At 35.2% G+C, this 19,865-nt stretch overlaps 1 protein-coding gene across 1 annotated transcript; it reads right to left on the bottom strand.

The window, feature by feature from the left end:
* Positions 1-17,087, bottom strand: LOC132547891 (receptor-type tyrosine-protein phosphatase eta-like). The gene is made up of 6 exons (XM_060211733.1): positions 16,811-17,087; positions 12,544-12,831; positions 11,527-11,802; positions 11,005-11,292; positions 8,798-9,073; positions 1-6,195 (listed from the first exon to the last, which is right to left on the bottom strand). The coding sequence occupies exons 1-6, from the start codon at positions 17,085-17,087 to the stop codon at positions 5,915-5,917; spliced, it is 1,686 nt and encodes a 561-aa protein (XP_060067716.1). The 3' UTR covers positions 1-5,914.
* Positions 17,088-19,865: the final 2,778 nt, after the last annotated feature.

Below are 19,865 nucleotides of genomic sequence, written 5' to 3'. Positions count from 1 at the left end.
TTCGTTCCCTCATCTTTACTATCATAACTGATGACGTAATGCACAACAAGGGGAATAACTCCCTAGACAAACAGCATAACACCTACAATGGAAATCGTACACATATTCTGAATCTACTTCGACAAAAAGACAACAATTCTAGGAAAGTTAAGAAAACCATAGATGAAGCTGTTTTCATTTGGATCTTGAGAAAATACTACTGTACTACTGAAGCTATATTTACTGACAACATTGCACTAAGAGGAGGGCAATTTACCTTTATCAAAGTTAAGTCCTGACCAAAGAAGTTTAAAGATGAATACCCCTCGATAGGTTGATTTTATTCGTTGCATTGAATTAAATGGGAAACACCAATATTTATGCAAATGGCTCTACAGCCGACTTCATGATACTAATATGGGAAATACAGCAAATGGAGGATGGTGGGCGTGTCTTTGACGTAAAAAAGGAATTTAAGGAGTCACTGTTTCCAAATATGGCAGCATACTTCAATGAGTTGTTAAGATAGGCAACCTACATTTTACCCCAGATTTCCGGTCTACGCTTGGTTTTAATTTCCGAATGATTGGAACATCCAGGAATGTCAATCTGTATCATGGTATTCTTGGAAAAAATTTAAAATGATCTATCAAGTAGCTTGTTAGTTTCCAGTTATAACAAACCAAAACATTTTTAATTTCAGCGAAATTTTTGCAAGTTTCATAAATCACATGTGAAATGGAAATTAATTTAATTTGCAAATCCATCTTATCATCTTATCACTTGATCGATAATTAAGACAAGTGTTGTTCAAAGGGTGCTTTCTTCATCAAACTTGAAGTCAATATCGGTTATTTGTCTGTGGTTTTCTTTGTTGTGATATATTGTTACCTGTGAGTACAAGATATTTCGTTATCTCATCCAAATATCAGTATAATGTTACAGGGTGAGGTGTCATGGTACGTGTCCGGGTTATGACATTTTAGTCCGTAGTCAGTATAATGTAACAGGGTGAGGTGTCATGCTACGTGTCTGGTTATGACATTTTAGTCCGTAGTCAGTATAATGTAACAGGGTGAGGTGTAATGGTAAGTGTCCGGGTTATGTCGTTTTAGTCCGTAGTCAGTATAATGTTACAGGGTGATGTGTCATGCTACGTGTCCGGGTTATGACATTTTAGTCCGTAGTCAGTATAATGTAACAGGGTTGAGGTGTCATGCTACGTGTCCGGGTTATGACATTTTAGTCCGTAGTCAGTATAATGTTACAGGGTGATGTGTCATGCTACGTGTCTGGTTATGACATTTTAGTCCATAGTCAGTATAATGTTACAGGGTGAGGTGTCATGCTACGTGTCTGGTTATGACATTTTAGTCCATAGTCAGTATAATGTTACAGGGTGAGGTGTCATGCTTAGTGTCTGTTTATGACATTTTAGTGTGATGACTGGTGAAGTGCCATGCTATTTAGTAGATGGTGTACCATGCTATGGTGTCAGGGTTATGCCATTATATTCGTCATTGATCCCCGTCATCTGTGAAAACCTTGGTGTTTAGCAGTTGTTTTTTAATACTTGTTTATGTTTACTGTTTTTGTATCACTGCCATATCAAGAAATAAATCAATGTTTAAACTTAATCAAGATAACAACATATTTTTCAGTTCCCTATCATATTTGTTGATATTCAATGTTTGCATGGTTCAAGTATTAATCTTCAATAAGAAATAAGCAATCAGGTTTATGTGTAAGATCCTGGACAACCTGATTTACTACTAGGTATTCCATTTGCCTCCACAGAAGACATTTTTTTCTAAATCTTGTAGGTGTGGGGATTTTTTACCTGCAATCCTTTTGCCTGTTTTGTCATGAATTTTCCTACACTTTCAGCACTTACGAAATCTGCAAAACATTTTTTTTGAGAGATTTATACTTGTCCCTGTTGAATTCTAGTTAAGTTATATCAAAGGTGTAAATATTGTATATTTTATCTTATATCTTGACCATATAGATGATGTTCTTTGTGCTCAGTATCAATAAGAATAAATAAAGCCTATTATTATGAAAGTCAAGCTTCATTATTTAAAGGATTCTTGGGCATACCTGCTGCACTATTTCATATTGGAGCTTCAATATCTGTATGTGGAAAAACCCAAAGAAAATAACAACATGTAAACACAGCCATAATTCAACCTCAAATTCAATAAAAGATTTACACACAGACTCTTGAAAAGAAGGAAAATAAGAGACAGTGTATCTAGAGACTTAAGTGTGAAATTTACCAGAAAATTATTTTAGATATGTTCCTACATCATTCCATCCACCTGTACATTAATAGGTACATTCCAAGGGGACCAGTGTAAACCTTACACAATATTTTAACTTATGTAACACTTATTTGTTTATTACTCAACAGTGAGTATAAAAGAAAGCCCTACCATGGGTAGAGAAGTCACTTCTCACACATACCTCTGTTTGTATACACCATTAATATATTATAAACTACACAAATACAATGAATTCAGATTTGATTATTTCTGCAACAAATACACAACAAAATATTACCCTTCATTCCAAAGTTTTCTTAGCACAAATAAGAGCAATCAATAGAAGCTGTAATTCACAATACTCTGAGATGTCAACAAGTTGGAATATTTCTACACAACCATTTTGTGGATATTGATTCTTACTAGTTATAAAGTGTGTAACCTAACTGACCCTTATATCTACGATAACAGTAGAATTTTCCAATCCCTCATTCCCACCTGTCTCTTTTTGTCCTATCGTGTACCCAAACAGGGAACTGCAACAATAAATACAGACTTTTTTTCTACTTCAAGTACACACCACTAATATACAAAATTAAGATGATAAGCAATACATAGGTACATTATACTTTGGTAAAACTTCATCATACAGCTGTTTCATTCTTCCAGGACTTTCAGTGACATCGTATCTAGTAAAACTGCATCATGCAGCTGTTTCGTTCATTAGGGACTTTAGTGACATCTGATCAAGTAAAACTTCATCAGACAGCTGTTTCATTCTTCCAGTACTTTCAATCACATCTGATCTAAAATGTGAAAGTTCAGAAATGTAGGATACAGGACACTTTCAAGATAAAGTAACTATTTTTCAAACAATGATAACTTTGCTTTGAATTGCTTCTTAAATATGACAATTTTCAATTTTTTAATATGACATTTGTTATGATAGTCAGCGCTAGCTCATATGTTCAAACAACTGTTCATACATCACATTAATTTACATAATACATTAAAATATCTCCCATAATATCATAAATATTGCATAATAAATATTTATGGCACAACACAGAAAGATTAAAAGGAAGGGAAATTGTCTGAAAACAAAAGCACATGTTTCCTCATATTTTTCAAGAAGAGATTTCCTGTTCCTTACAAAAGAATAATCAATAATGAGATATGTAGTCTTAAAATATTATTTGTAATCTGAAGTAATTATTTAACTTTTCATTACAGTCTGATTAACTATTCAGAATAACATAAACAGATGAATAACAGTGATTCCGAATATTATCAGGTGAGTGACTTGTCAATTGGTTTGCAAAATTTTAGGGGTGGGTCGATTTAAAATGACATCATACCTAAACGGCCCAACACTCAAAGTTCAAACACAGCTTAAATATCCACAATGAAATTTACACTTCAGATGTAATAATATGCATTAAGTTACTAAAAATGTCAGCCATTTTGAACAAGTCATTAATATTTATAAATATGCAGATTAGCTGGTGGACATATTTTGGCATCAAATTAAAGAAAAACTCATAAGCTTTCATTTGAGACCATTTTATGGTGCTAGCATTAAAATTACGCACGTTATAACCTTGACTGTGTTCTATTGTATAACATCAAAACTAATAGGGGGGCGGAATAATGTCCAAAAGCCCCAACAGCCAGGTGGTAAAAATCGATTTTCATGGAGCATTTTCCATAAGCTTTTAGAAAATTATACTCTTCCAATTTCCCCCCTAAGAGGGGAACAGGGGTTATTGTCAGCTCAAGGAGTAATACATATTAGTTCTACAATGATAACAATGAGAAAAGCCAGCATTCAAATGGAACATCTAATATTTCAAAAGAAAATAAAGTTATTAACAGTTTATAGAGATCACTACAAATATCATCATGTCATAATATAATGACATTATGAGATATGTTCACATCTTTCCTTCAAAAAATGCTTATAACTGATATATCAACACAGTCGCCAATGTTTTGTTTCACTTAAACACAGAAAAGGTCTAAATGTCACATTTAACACATATTATGTACTTGTTATGTCAAAGACCATTATAGAATTGCAAAAAAAGACATTCACATGACAAAATCAAATAATTTACAGAAGCCAATATGACATAAATACTGACAAATGGGACTGGAATATTCACCAAACTCTTAACGATAATGTATATGTATGTCATTATATAAGTTTATGTAATAAGTTTTAAGAACACTGCACAAAGAATGTTTGTGAATATTGTAGAAAAGTTATATATTATCTGTCTAATATGTAGACTCTTTCACCTATCACAAGCTGAGTTGTCTATGAATATACCGATTAAAATACTTTTTCTCTCCCCCATTTTGACAAAAGAAATGTGACCATCATTCACTTGACTTTTGGAGAAAAGAAGTTACAAGTTAAAATAGAATTTATTTTGAACTTATAAAAAAATTGAGAATGCTGAATCCCCTGAAATATGATGATATGCTAACTGTAATCAACCTGAGGCACATTACCCGGGAGAAAAAATGCTTGCACAGGTGACTCCACATTGTTATGTATCTGTTTCATCAGACTTTACAGTATGTGATATAGATGTACATTTATAAACTCTGAATTCAAGTGGTAAAGGTAACAAAAACCTCAAAGTGCTTTTTTCATGTGTAACCCTTAGTGGACGATAATGAAAGAAACACAATGACTACAAGTCATCCTGAAAATTGGGGTCAAATGATCCATATTTATTGTAATTTGAAGGGGAAAATAATGAATAATATCTGAAAAAGAAAACTACGACTAAAGATATACAGAAAATAAAAAAAAAAACTTCAATTATTAGCAGGAATATCAGTAACATAGTTGCAGAAGTGACAGTGAAAACATTGATTGGTTTTCAACGCACTACAATAATGTACTTAAAAAGTAGGTTTAATTGATTGTCTGTCATCAACAAATTGTTTGAAAGTGAAAAAAAAAGACTGACTCGATTTAAATATTAAAACCCCATTATAAGCAACTTTCACCAAAAAAGAGAAGAGAAATATGATCTATTTATATAGATAAACATGAACTCATCTGAGAAATACTCATGATGATATCATGCATTAGTATTTGTATCTAAACTGTTGAGCTTCACTTTCTGTAAACATGCCTCCATTTATTATCTTTGCTGAACCAAAGTTGGAAGATATTTCTGTGAGAGGTTGGTATTTACTAGAAACATGCATATTCCCTATTAAAATTACACAGCCAGGTCTCACATGACCAAATACCAGCATTCTACCTGTGATATGATGTCACAGAAAACACACGACAACTGCATCATTGCACTTTACCTGTAAACGTGCTGACTACACTCATGATGGTTTCTGAGCTTCATATTGATTTTTATTTATTTTGATATATTCTGTTTAGTAATAGATACCACCCTGCTTAAGCATGTTTGAATCTTATCTTTACATAATAACCATGTGTAAATTTGTCAAGTGAGGCTTTAACTACATGTAAGTAATCCATGGAAGTTGCTTGTAAAACCAGACACAAGCTTCCAGCTATGTTTGACAGATTACCAATTGATGATTTACATGCCTTCATTTCACTTCACTTTGACAGTCAGTCACTAGCAAAAAGTTATCCATGCCCATGAACTGTCATATTCATTATGTTCACATCATACCACTTCTGCAATGCACCCCAATGCAATTCCAGATGTTATTATAGTTGCCTTAGCAGCTGCTCCAAGGCCAACAACTCCAAGTGACTGTAGGAAAGAAAACAGACTTCCAGATGCTACTGTTCCACCATAGGAAGACATCCATGCTGCTGCCAAAGTGCCTTTACCTATTCCAGCAGCACCAAATCCTACAGCTCCAAGAATAGGTGCTAATGAAACAACACCAATCCCAGCTAATGATCCTGTAGCCATGGCCATGGTTAAGCATCCCCAAGAGACTGGAATATCAAGATAGTGTTAATTTACTTATGTTTATGCCTTTATCAGGGCTCTCTGGAAGACACATAAGTGAACAGCACTTTTCAAAAAAAAGACACATAAGTGAACAGCACTTTTCAAAAACTAGAGATCCCAGAGGGATCTGGGCGCCCACCATTTGAGGATCTGTTTTCAGTTCTTGAAGATTTGTTTATTTTTTTTGTTACAGGTGTTGTAAATGTTCATGAACTGGTCTTCATTGAATGTACTCAATGATGGCACAAGATGTTTTTATTAAGCACCTATTAGCAAATATCATTTGAAAAAGATCCCAAAGTATTATTAGATACAGTTACAGGTGGATAATGGACATGGTCTTGAATCAATATGATAGAATATCGAAGAAAATATGCTAGTGCTGTATTACTGTCGACATCCAAGAAGACTGCCTGTGGGCCACCTTGATTTCAAATCAGTCCAAAAAAGGTACAATGCACAACTAGGGACCAAGGGAAACCAATACCTATGAAATCTGACAAAGATCCATCCAGTACTTTCTCAGAAATAGCGGTACCAAATTTTTCTTTTTAAAATAAAAGAAGGCCAACAAGCGGCCATCTTGAATTCGGATCAGTCCAAAAAAGGTACAATGCACAACTAGGGACCAAGGGGAAACTGCATATGAAATTTGAGAAAGATCCATCCAGTACTTTCCCAGAAATAGCGGTAACAACCTTTTACTTTCAAACTCCAAGATGGCTGCCTGGCGGCCATCTTGAATTTGCATCTGTCCAAAAAATGTACAATGCACAACTAGGGACAAGGCACAAGGGGAACCTGCATATGGAATTTGAGAAAGATCCATCCAGTACTTCCCAAGAAATGGCGGTAACAAACTTTTACTTCCAAAATCCAAGATGGCTGCCTGTCTGCCATCTTGAATTCGAATCAGTCCAAAAAAGGTACAATGCACAACTAGGGATCAAGGGGAAACTGCATATGAAATTTGAGAAAGATCCATCCAGTACTTTCCAAGAAATGGCGGTAACAACCTTTTACTTTCAAACTCCAAGATGGCTGCCTGGCGGCCATCTTGAATTTGCATCTGTCCAAAAAAGGTACAATGCACAACTAGGGACAAGGCACAAGGGGAACCTGCATATGGAATTTGAGAAAGATCCATCCAGTACTTCCCAAGAAATGGCGGTAACAAACTTTTACTTCCAAAATCCAAGATGGCCGACTGTCAGCCATCTTGAATTCGAATCAGTCCAACACAGGTACAATGCACAACTAGGGATCAAGGGGAAACTGCATATGAAATTTGAGAAAGATCCATCCAGTACTTTCCAAGAAATGGCGGTAACAAACTTTTACTTCCAAAATCCAAGATGGCCGACTGTCAGCCATCTTGAATTCGAATCAGTCCAACACAGGTACAATGCACAACTAGGGATCAAGGGGAAACTGCATATGAAATTTGAGAAAGATCCATCCAGTACTTTCCAAGAAATAGCAGTAACAAACTTTTACTTTCAAACTCCAAGATGGCCACCTGTCAGCCATCTTGAATTCGAATTAGTCCAAAAAAGGTATACTGCATAACTAGGGACCGAGGGTAACATGCATATGAAATTTAAGAAAGATCCATCTAGTGCTTTTCCATAAATAGCAGTAACAAGAATTGTTTACGGACGAACGGACGGACGGACGACGGATGCAGGGCGATTTGAATAGCCCACCATCTGATGATGGTGGGCTAAAAAGACACATAAGTGAACAGCACTTTTCAAAAAAAAACACGTAAGTGAACAGCACTTTTCAATAATTCAGAGCTAGACTGCTTCATACTGCTTCTATTTTTTACAAACCTAAGAGATCGCCAAGGAAAACAGAAACTGGTCAAAAGAAATTGTCCAAAACTAGATGACGAGGTGTAGTAGCCACACAATTCAACAAAATTAATAAATTTCAATATTGGATGATCTGATTAATCTTAGTCTTACAACTAGTTCCAAGACCACACTACAGACTTGGGACCTATTCCATCTGAGGACATTGCACAGTCAAAGTCACAAACTTAAAAAGTATAACAGAATAACGGAATAACAATTTGTTGTCCAAATTGATCCTGATTGATCTGAAGACTGGTGCATGAATGTTTTGGCATTGAATTTAATCATTTTACAAAGTGTCTAGATATACAAGAGTGAGCACATTTTTTTGTTGTCCAACTACGAGTCTAAAAGACTATGATAACTCCGACCAAGCAGTACAAGACTTTATTTCTACTACAAGTGTGTAGCTGAATTTTCATACACAGGATTCTTGTGATACATATACCCGACAGCTGCACATTCCAGGAAAGTCCAACACTGTTATTTATCAGACATTGTCTACTTTAGGTAAAATGTTTACATCCCATCTCGACCCATTCTAAGCTGATGTCTGGTGCAAAAGTATTGGTAACGTAACATTTATTAAGATAAACAAAACAAATAGTGACATACAATCATACATCATGGAATATAGACAAATTGGATGTGAAGTTTTCTCAAACAGAACTATGTGTTTATAGAATTAACGTTTATATGAAGAAAACAAAATATGAAATGAACTCACCTTCTATGTCTTTTGTTTTCAACACTTCAGTTTTGTGCTCACTCATCACCTCACCACTGACAGCATAGATATCTAACTGGTATCGGGTATTTACTTCTAGATTCTTTATAACCACAGAAGGAGTATTTGTCTCATATTCTTCTCTAAATGGAGAGTCACTTGCTATTTTAACAATATACCTATCCACAACACCCTCTGAAGCTTGCCATATCAACTCCATTGATGTAGATTTGATGGTGCTTTTCTCTCTATCAACCATACCTGGCATTGCAGGGCCTGTAAAAACAACAATTTTATCATATATTAATGTCAGTCATAAATGTGTTACAGCGAGATGCAAGAAAGTTTTCACAGATACCAAAACTGACTGCTTCATAAGCCTGTAATATGGTGCAGGACCATTTATATGTCATTCCATGCAACAGTGAGCAAAATTTCATGAGTCCAACCACACAGCTGCACAACCATGTTCCGAAATGGTTGCAATAGCTGGCATTTTGAACTCGCGACCAGGCCATCTCCTCTTCAACTCACCTTTCGGATATTATGATAAATCTTAATTGATTTTTTTTTTAAGATGGCAAAGATGGCGAGTCATATGACCTGAAATGTGGATTAACAGATGGATAGATAGATAATTAACAGACTTTACACCAAGCAATAAAGAGCTAAAATAATTCCACTCTTATTTTTATTTAGCCAGCTCAATGTGTGGAAATTATGGTAAATATACATGAACTAGTGCACACTTACAGACCTAAGTACATTGAAATTTATTCAATCTAGAATTATGAAAACCTAGTTCAAAGTATGACTAAACACTTTCCCCTAAAAACTGAAATAGATCTATAACAAATTATGATATGCTTAAGCAATCCAACACCTCTAGTGAAACTTTACCCAAAATGAAAATCACATGCAGATGGTGCAGTGTCAATAGTTGGCCTGTAATCCTTAACAATCTCTGGTCAATGGCGATTATACACAAACACAATATCTCTCAAACCCCAACAAGTAAACTTCTAGCTAGGGGGGAATTTAGGACCAATACTTGGCCTGTAATCCTTAACAATCTCTGGTCAATGGTGATTATACACAAACACAATATCTCTCAAACCCCAACAAGTAAACTTCTAGCTAGGGGGGAATTTAGGACCAAATGCTTTTTTTAGCGGTTTTGTACTAGATCATCTTTGTGTGGATACCTCGAAGTATGTAAAGTGATTGTCTTATGACTTAGACATATAAACATAGAGCTACAATCTCAACCTGACATCCTCCGTTAGCGGTGCTTTAGTTCGTTTTACAATATTTGTACATGTTGTCAAGTTTTGCCTGTGAGAGGGCTTCGTCAAGGTAATTATGATAAATTTGTCATTTCATAAGGTATGTTCAAATGGATGCAGAAAATTCAAAAACTTATATCAACAAGGAGAAACCGTAAACTAATACATATACAATTTCTAAATTTAAAGTTTATGTCTCGATACATACACACTGTACAATGACTACCTCAACCAAACTGATCCTGTCTAGTAAGTACATTTATTTGAATTTTTTTTTCATGTTTTACATGCCAAATCATCTCTTCTGCTTTTGTTCTTTATATCAAATGAATTATTGCAGAAAATATTATTCAAGAATTTGGTGTTATGAACCCATGTACATAGTATTGTACAAAACCTGCAAAAGTGAAAAAAGTTAGCACACAATTCTAATGCAAGATGAACAAGAAGTCAGAATGCTAAGCAAATTCAAAATGTGAATTACATAACTATCATATCCTGTGTGATTTATTCTAACCAAGTTTAAATGGGAAATAATTAAACAAATTATGCTTAAAAATTGAAATTAATAAAAACAAATTACCCGTTGGGTGGGGACCATATAATTTACTATTTTGTTTAATCTTTGGCCAGGGAAGATTTTTGCAAAATTTTATTGAAATCGGTACTGGGGTTTTTGAGAAGTTGTAAATGTTTAATTGTTTACAGACGTACAACGTACAACCAATGATGAAGGTGATCCCAATAGGTCACCATGATACTTTGTCTCAGGTGACCTAAAAATCAACACATTTACCGTAATTACTTAAGATGTGTGGAAGTCAATTATTTGGAGAAATATACAGGTTACAGCAAATTTAAGGGACGAAAAAATATCATTTCAGGAATATCTTAGTTCATACATAGTAAACATCAGCTTACGTGTTGTGACAGAGACATCTTGCGACTGTACAATTCTCTCTTTTCCACACTGCATTGGTAGGACTGATATCACCTTGAATCTGTAGGCTTGTCCAGGCATAAGATCTGTCACGAAATGTTGCATTCTGTTTGCTGCAATTTTGATGATATTTACTTCGCTTGAATGAGCTAGAGACCTGTGAACTTCATACCTCTGTACAGGTATATATACTGGATGTTTCCACTCAAGTGTAGCAGACGTACTGTCCTGTGTTGTTACAAGAAGGTCTTGAATGCTCAGATCAGAATCTGCAAATTTATCACGAAACTGTGCATTTTGAAACTTAAAAAGATGAAGAAATGACCTGAACTCTTCTTTCATCAATAACTTCTATCATCAAGGTCATGCTTTTCAACAGAAATGAAAACCTTGCAAACAGTTCAGGATATAATAAGATCAATTATAAACTAAGTATCTATTTCTTAAAGACAGGAAATGGATATACTGGTATATGTCCCCATGCCCCTTAATGCAACACTGACCTTTCATTCGTAGGGTATGTGTTTGAGGTTCACTTTTTTCTCCATGTGAGAGTGAACAAATCTCTACTGCATAAGCTGTAGAAAGTCTATGCTTGTCAAGTGATATGGTCAGATGTGTTGATTCTGTCATTACTGAGGTTACCACATCTCCGTAACAGTCCTTCAAAACAACACTATAACTCTCTACATATCCTGGTGATGCCTCCCAAATCAGCTCTACATGTGCTCCGGAAACAAGACTCTTGTGTTTATCTATTGGACCTGGTGCTGAAGGTCCTGGAAATGGGGAAAAAAAAGGAATGTTTACAATCAGACTTAGACATACATATAGTATGTTCATGTATAGTTTAAATCTATACAAGTAACATACATGCTTGCTACAGAATATTTGCTATTGCTTAGCTATCAGTTAGAATTTATCTACAGATCACATACATGATCCCTGTGAATTGAAGACAGTGAAGTGTAACTTCTGATTTGGAGAGAAAATGAAATAAATCTGTTGAGGGAATCATGATATATCTTGCACTGAACACAAACTTTTGTTGACTCCCTTGAGACATGCAGGGCTTAAAACAGGTTACGTAATCTATACACTGTGTCTACCCTCTTTACTGCTAAGTTGGGAGGTATATCATAGTTGATATATGAACCAAGGGCATCACAGAATAGAAACTTGATCATGGTGAATTCTTATTTTAGACAGTTATACCAGGAATCACAAACCAAATTCCTACACAAGTAATTCACCTTTTATAAGACTTTATTTCAAAATCTTTTAAGAACTCAATAGAAGTGATAGCTCAAATTTTTTGTGGCTTATACACTAGAGATATTTTGACTGAAAGATGTTGAGTACACAACAGCCATCTGTACAGCAAAATGCCCAATATCTACAGAAGTGTGTAGTGAAGCATGTGGAACAGAAAAAGATAAAGCAGGATGAATTTAAATTTGCTTGCCACAACACGCCCTCTCCAACAAAAAGCAGTTACAAAAAGGCTCAGTGATACATACTCATCGTGATTTTGATCTCCTCAGATTTTAGTGGGCTTTCCTGTCCATCTTCATAAGTAACAAATGATGTCACACTAAACAAGTACTGGCCACCAGTGGTCAGTCGGCCTAGGATTTCAGAGGTCTTTGTCCATGCATCTACTTCAAAGGCTTCATCAATGTAAAGTTCAGTACTGATGATGTTGACTTCATACCTTTCAGCTCTTAATTCTGGCTGTGTCCATTGTAATCTGACAGATGTTTCTGTTTCACTCAAAACATTCAGCTTTTTTACTAGAAAACTGTTCTCTGTAATATAAGCAAAATTATGAGTTGTAATAAGTTTTTCCTCTATATGATATGAAACCGAAGTCGCAGAACTATCAATTAATTATCTTTTAGTGGTGAACTTGAATCTTAAAAAATATTCTAGCTCAAATTTTCTTAATATAACTCCAAGATCAATATGAACAAGACAACTTTATTCTGCAAAAATACTGCATACATCAAGATCCTTCTTTAAAGCAATGTCATTGTTTATGTAAATTTAGTTTTTGAATTGTATTTGCTTAGGTAACAATCAATTCATTTTAGGTTTAACATCAGTTGTGACAGATTTTATTTCTTTTTCCTTTTATTTATTCATTGTAACAGAAAAGTACTACTACCCTCCCCACTGGAAAACGTGAGACCCTGGGGCCATTAAATTCACAATTTTGGGAAAGCACCTTCAGATGCTTCCATTTATGAAGAGTATTTGATTCTACCATATCTGAGTGTTGAGAAGATGATTTTTGAAATGTGAGTTATTTTGACACTTTTGGCCCTGCCTCTCAGGCCCTTGGGAGGTGGGGACTGTATCATTCGCAATTTTGGTTCATTTTAGGCCAGGGAAGGTTTCTGCAAAATGATATTGAATTTGGATCAAGGGTTTTTTGAAAAGAAGTCGAAAGTGTTAAAGTTTACGGATGCACACTGCATGACGCACAACACACGACGCCAGATTTAGGGTATTAGAATAAGTCACCATGAGATTTTGTCTCAGGTGACCCTAAAAGTAAGGTTATTGTAATTGCCAACTGGACCAACTTTCAAATGTACATATAATACCTTCTTATTGCATAATTGTATAATACAGATTTGACAAACAGAATAAATAGGAACAATTGTACTGAGAAAAAATAATACACTGTAAAAATTGTTTTGTCAATATTTTAAGCATTTTAGATTTTTCAAGCATTTTAAGGAACAATTTAAACTTAACTGATATCAACACTTGCTGAGATTGAATGCATTGTGATATAATAGTGTTTATCATGTGCCTGAAGTGAGAGATCTCTTTTGCTTTTACAAATTGATATTAATCAACCATCAATATTGGCCTGTGCTGCACAATTTACATGCCTGTCTCTATGAACTAGCTTTTCACAGCCAATAAAAGTGACTATGTCAGCTACAAACCAAGGAGTTGCCAAATGGTGTGAAGATAATTATGAAACCCAAAGATTCAAAGATTCGTTATTTTTTGAGAAAATTAGTTGGGGATATGAGCAATTTACAAACGGTGAAACAAATGCTACAGTAAAGAAGAAACCTAGTAGATAAAAAATAAACAAGTATACACGCAAAGAATATAAAACGCACTGGTGATGCATTTGTTTAAATCAAACATAGTAGAGAACTCTATTGTTTTATTCCTACTTTATCTTCCTGTGGTGAGTTTCCGATCAGAAAGCCAAGAAGATTTCTATTCATGCGGTTGTGGTACTGCTATCAGTAAGATGAATGCCTTACCGACGTCTTTCAAATTCCACTTCTTGATTATTGATTCAATTGCAAATGGACAATGCCAACTATCAGCTGTGCAATGTACTGTTGTTCTCATGTGCAAATTAAAATGATTGATATTCACATTAATCAATTCTACAGACATGCAGTTCTAAAATACAAATTTCAATCATCAATATTAAAGAAAAATTATTTTGTTGATAACTGTTTGATCTTTACCTTATTAAAAATTACGTTTTTGCATTCTCAAATTACTGGTAATTAGGAAATCATATCACAATGATATCTTTGATATGTATTTGTTGAATGTGTTAGGCAGTATACTAATTCAATAATTATCACAAAACCACCATTTAGGTCTAGCACTGATGTATGTAGTGTACGAGATGGTATTAATCAACCAACATTTTCGGCTGTACTATAATCCTATGTACACTAAGGTCAAAAAAAGCATGACAAGATGGTTAACAGATTAAAGACCAAAAAAAATACATCAGATGGTAACAATGTACTACAGTTAATTCGGCTAGGCTTTGTTTAACACTTGCAATTGGTGATAGATGTGCAAGAGTCTGTAGCTTCCATCATCTCTGTTTAGTACTGACCTGCTGTGGAGTATCAAGATGGCTTCTTAAACCAGTAGCCAAGCTGTTTTCTCTGTTGACTGTTTTGGGATTTTCCCAGTCAATGATATTCTTTTGCTGAATTATCTGTGAGTGCTGATTTATTGATCTCGGACTGAGAACATTTCCATTCTAATCTAGTGAATTTTTTGCCATCTTGAGATACTGTATTTATCTGATGTTCATCAAGTTGTACCCTTAATCTCCTGCCTGTTTCTCTGATATATGATGCATTGCAATTATTGCATCCAATTTTGTATACGCATTCTTGCAACATTTTCATTGGGTGTGTTAGAAATGGCTGTGGAAATATCTTGTGGTAAATTCTCTAAACGGTTTCTTACAATCCTTTGATGTAAGGTATGACTTCTTGTCCTTTCAATTTGTTCTTTTCTTTGTTGATTCATCTCTAAGTCTTCTTGCTTTCATCAAAAAGTTAAATTTCTAGATTGCCCAATCAGGGTATCCACATGTTTTCATGGTGCCATGGATGTGATTTTTGTTCTTGTTTCTTGTCTTTTTCCTCTGCGACAACGGTCTCTAACTGTTCAGCAACATTCGTACAATGCCTGACTTCTGGTGTAAGGGGTGGTGCAATCGGAAATTGAGGTTTTGGTCAGTGCATGTCTTTTGCCTATAGATCAATGCTTTGATTGTACTATCACCTTTCTTTACTAGAAGGGTTTCCAGGAATGGGGTAGTGCCATCAATTTCCTCCCTACATGTGAATTTGATGCTGTTGGTAGTATCTACAGTATGGATATGCTTAGTTAAATCCTTTTGTGATCCTTTTTTGACTAATTCCAATATGTCATCAACATACTGCTTCAACAGACTGGGCTTGCAAATTCTACAGCAGCTGTAACTATAGCCTCTTCTTTCAAGTACTCCAGGAATGAGTTGGACACAACTGGAGGCACTGGGCTGCCCATGGCTGTGCCAAACCATTGCTGATATATAGTATTTTGGAAGGCAGAGTATGTTATTGTAAGCACAAATTCTAATAAATCCATGAGGTCTTGGATATGGAGACTGGTATTCTTTCACCATGACCAGTCTTGCTCTAGGCGGCACCGACTGATACCATGTGCTTTGTCAGTTGGTGTGTTGGTGAAAACAAACACTGCCATGTATAATGAACTCCTGATCTGTTTAGTATCATGAACACTTTTTGCAAGGTCTATGACATTGTTATTATCTTGTGAATTTTTCGGTCTATAATCTGTTTACCATCTTGTCACACGATTTTTTACCTTGGTGTACATAAAATTAAAGTACAGCCAAAAAAGATGGTCAATTCCTTAGCAGCTCATACTCTATGTACACCAGTGCTAGTACTCTCCATAAAGATGACTGTGTAGTCATGGAAATTTCACACTCAAGTCTTCTACTAGTTTAACCTTTATTCTATCATATATATTTACTATGTCCAAGGTAAAGTGGAACTCTCCCTTATCCTAAATTTTCCCATCCTTTACATATTTTTTGTTATGTGTGTGTGTGTGCGTGCGTGCGTGTGTGCGTGCGTGTGTGCGTGTGTGTGCGTGCGTGCGTGCGTGTGTGCGTGTGTGTGTGATGAATGAATCAGGTAATCAGGAAAAACTGATGCAAAAAGTTAATTAGTAAGAAAATAGTGAAATGCTTTACTTTATCATGACTTTTGGAAAAAAAGTACAGGAAGGACAGCTTTACAAAATACATTTTGGTATACGTAGGCAATACTGATCAGCTACTACATGTCTGATGATCAACCGATCAAGCCAAAGAGAAGTTCTCTCTAGCTGAGCGGTATATTTCTGGTAGTATTTACCAGGGTTACATATATATTAAGTAAAGATTTAGGTGTATAATTTAACAAGTCACTAATTTTAACTAACCTCTATTTGCGAAGAAAAAATAATTGCCACAAAGTGCAGTCATCGTGATGCTAGAAAATACTATGGTAACAATCAGTGACATGATAAAGTTATAGAAAACTCTTTCCAGAGCGGATGTATCATCTTCTCTTAGAGACTTAATAACTCTCTTAAGCGTGTGATGGTAGGACTTCATTCCAGTCTTAAAGGGTGACAGAACGTCTGCTGGGACGGCCATTTTCAAGCCTCCTTCGGGATGACGTGGGCCGCGTTTGTTTATCAGGTTCAACCGTTCCATTCTAAGGCTTAGATTTTTAACCGAAAATCCGATAGCTGGTTCTGTCGCCTGACATTGTTCGTTAAATCTGAATAACTGATAACTGATTAAAGTTCGTGTAATATACACACTTCATCAGTATTTGTTGGTAGACTTATCTATTTTTAACGTGGTAGTGATGATATTACGTAACTAGGCCTAATGGTAAGCGCGCAACTTAATCGGAAATTCCCTCACCAGATCCAGGAATCGCTGTAAAAGTTACTTTCGTTTTGAATGATCAGAATGGAGTTGCGTCCCCTCATATAGCATATATGAATCGGTGTTCTAATGACCTACTTCTGCTTATATTATTTTGTCCTTGTAAAATGCATCTTGAATCAGGGATGTATAATACTTTTGATATAGCTAGCAATTTATTCCAACATCAATTGGCTATATGATGGCGTAATTTGATACCCAACTTTATAGTCCTGGGTATATTTTAGGATATCTCTGATTGGATAACATTAAGTACCGTTGATAACTGTATTGTTAATGAACAGGAAATTGTAATTGCCATATTTTCTGTCGTCAATTGTTATTTTTAATAAATGGCATATTTCAATTTTAATCAGAGTCTGGTTTTGTGTATTTAGAATAAGTATAACCCAGGTTACACACAGAGCACATCCTTTGTTCGGTGCAGCGCTGAATACTGTTATATACGTCCCTACTTGAATGAAATCATAAATTAATATAGAGATAGTGATGATACCACCTTGCACCTTGAAGCTAAGCGTAGCCAGACAGATTTCCAAGAAGTCGGCAACTTACGGACATAATTATAACACGGGGTTGCAATAGATGCAGGCTGATGAAAATTAAGTAGAAGTTTAACGCTCGTCGTGAGAAAGATTCTTTTTGAGATATGAAACACGTTGGTTTCGTTGTCGTATACCCTGTTCTCATTTTGAGAACGTGATATTATTTACTCGGATTTATTAAGATCTACATGGCGAGCGTCGTCGCTGAAGCAAAAGATACTTATTCTTCCAGAACACCCTGTCTTATGCTTCTTGTACTTTTTTTATATGCTGCCCTAGTTTTGTTGATTTTCAGTTTGGATTAGGAATGACATGTTGGCATTTTCTTGCTTGTTTTGTAGACCTTTTTGACGATTCTACCCAAAACTAAACATTAATTACCAGGGACGAAAGAAACCCGACACATACACCTACAAAGTTTGCGAAAAAAGATCCTCAACTTCTTAGAAAAAAGCAGCGAGAAGATTTTTCAGTAAAATCCAAGAGGCGGTTTTTATCTTATCGATGGCGCAGTCCTAAAATTGTACTTACATAGCTATGGACAGGACAGAATCTACACATGAAAGAGAATTACCCCTTTGCAAAAAAAATAGCAACAAGATTTTGAAGGATATATCTGTGTAACTGCTTCTACGCAAACTGACTGTGCTAAATGTATTGGCTACATGAATGGCCTCAGACGAATTCTAAAAAATGGGACTTCACTCACTGGGACATTGATATACAAAACAAACAAAATTCAGGAGAATGATAAAACCGGATTTGGACGAAGTACTTGAAAAAAAGGTTAGCAAAATGTGTGCCCCCTCTACCCTAAAATCTTGGATCCTCGCCCGAACTTTTTAAATTTCAAGTTGGACCAAATAGAATTAATCCACTCTGAATGTGAAACCAACGCCGGATGTTCACATTAACCTGCTACAAATGTATCTGGCATATTTTTCCATGAACCTAAACTCAAGAATCTTGAATTTCAGTAACTAGTTAACGGAAGGAGTTTCACGACATACTGTAGTGACCACTTAATGACAGGATCATGTAGCCTTTACGAAGCTAAAGGACCACAATACAATATCTGGACAGTGTGGTCATAGATTCATTACCCTGTCACCATAGAAACCTGGTCATACCTCGATGAGTATCTGCTGTCTTGTCTGTTCAACAGATACTGCAAATAATGCATAAGCAGTGCATATACTGTTGTTTCCTTTGTGTCACAGACAAAATATTAGATGAAAGCTTCGTACTTCTCCAACGTCTACTCAATCATATCGAAATCTTATACTCTTCCACTAACCGCGTTTGTTCTGAGATGTTCAAGCTAAAGTTGGTAATCTGTATACAACACATGACATTCCTTTGTACAATTCAAGTTTGGGTTTTATACTAACTTGTGTCCTATGTCGCTAGCAGCCATTATCTTCTGTAACTAATATAACAATTTCCACAGTAACGGAGGTCTTGTAAACATTGTAAAGCACGCTGACGTACTGAATATATCCAGATGTAGGAAGATCTTTCGATTTCTTGACTGAAAGACAACACTGTAATATTATGTATTTTTATTAAATAAATGTAAGATGTAATTTATTGAATGTATGCAATAAATTCCGAGTCATTTAGCATAATCAGACAAATAAAGATGCTTAAACCATATCATGGAAACCATATACTAGTATATATTAAAATGATTTTTATAAAACACGCCGAATTCAGCATTAACGCTCTTTCAACCTCTATACATGTATATAAATTTTACCACACAACGATACATACACACGAATCTAAATGTAACCCATATAAGGTAAAAAGAGTTAATACATATAACACGTGATCTTTGTTAGTCAGGAATATTTTGACCGTGATAGGCTACTTACACTGGTAAGTGTTTCGTTTAGTGTTGTTACTGTAGAACTTACTTTATTTGGCTATTCAACAGATAATAACAAGACATATCCTTCATTTTTAAGGAATATCAACGGTTTTATACAAT

The sequence above is a fragment of the Ylistrum balloti genome, unplaced genomic scaffold (assembly GCF_031769215.1).
Source record: "Ylistrum balloti isolate Yb309-2 unplaced genomic scaffold, AGI_CSIRO_Ybal_v1 Utg369562, whole genome shotgun sequence".
Classification (NCBI taxonomy): domain Eukaryota; kingdom Metazoa; phylum Mollusca; class Bivalvia; order Pectinida; family Pectinidae; genus Ylistrum; species Ylistrum balloti.
This window is presented reverse-complemented; position numbering and strand designations above follow the sequence as displayed.

Coding starts and splice junctions, on each gene's coding strand:
- LOC132547891 (XM_060211733.1), bottom strand. CDS start 17,087: ATGGAACGGTTGAACCTGATAAACAAACGCGGCCCACGTCATCCCGAA. Junction 11,803..12,543: donor GGAGATCAAAATCACGATGA/GTATGTATCACT, acceptor CCCCATTTCCAG/GACCTTCAGCACCAGGTCCA. Junction 9,074..11,004: donor AGATGTCTCTGTCACAACAC/GTAAGCTGATGT, acceptor TTGTTTTTACAG/GCCCTGCAATGCCAGGTATG.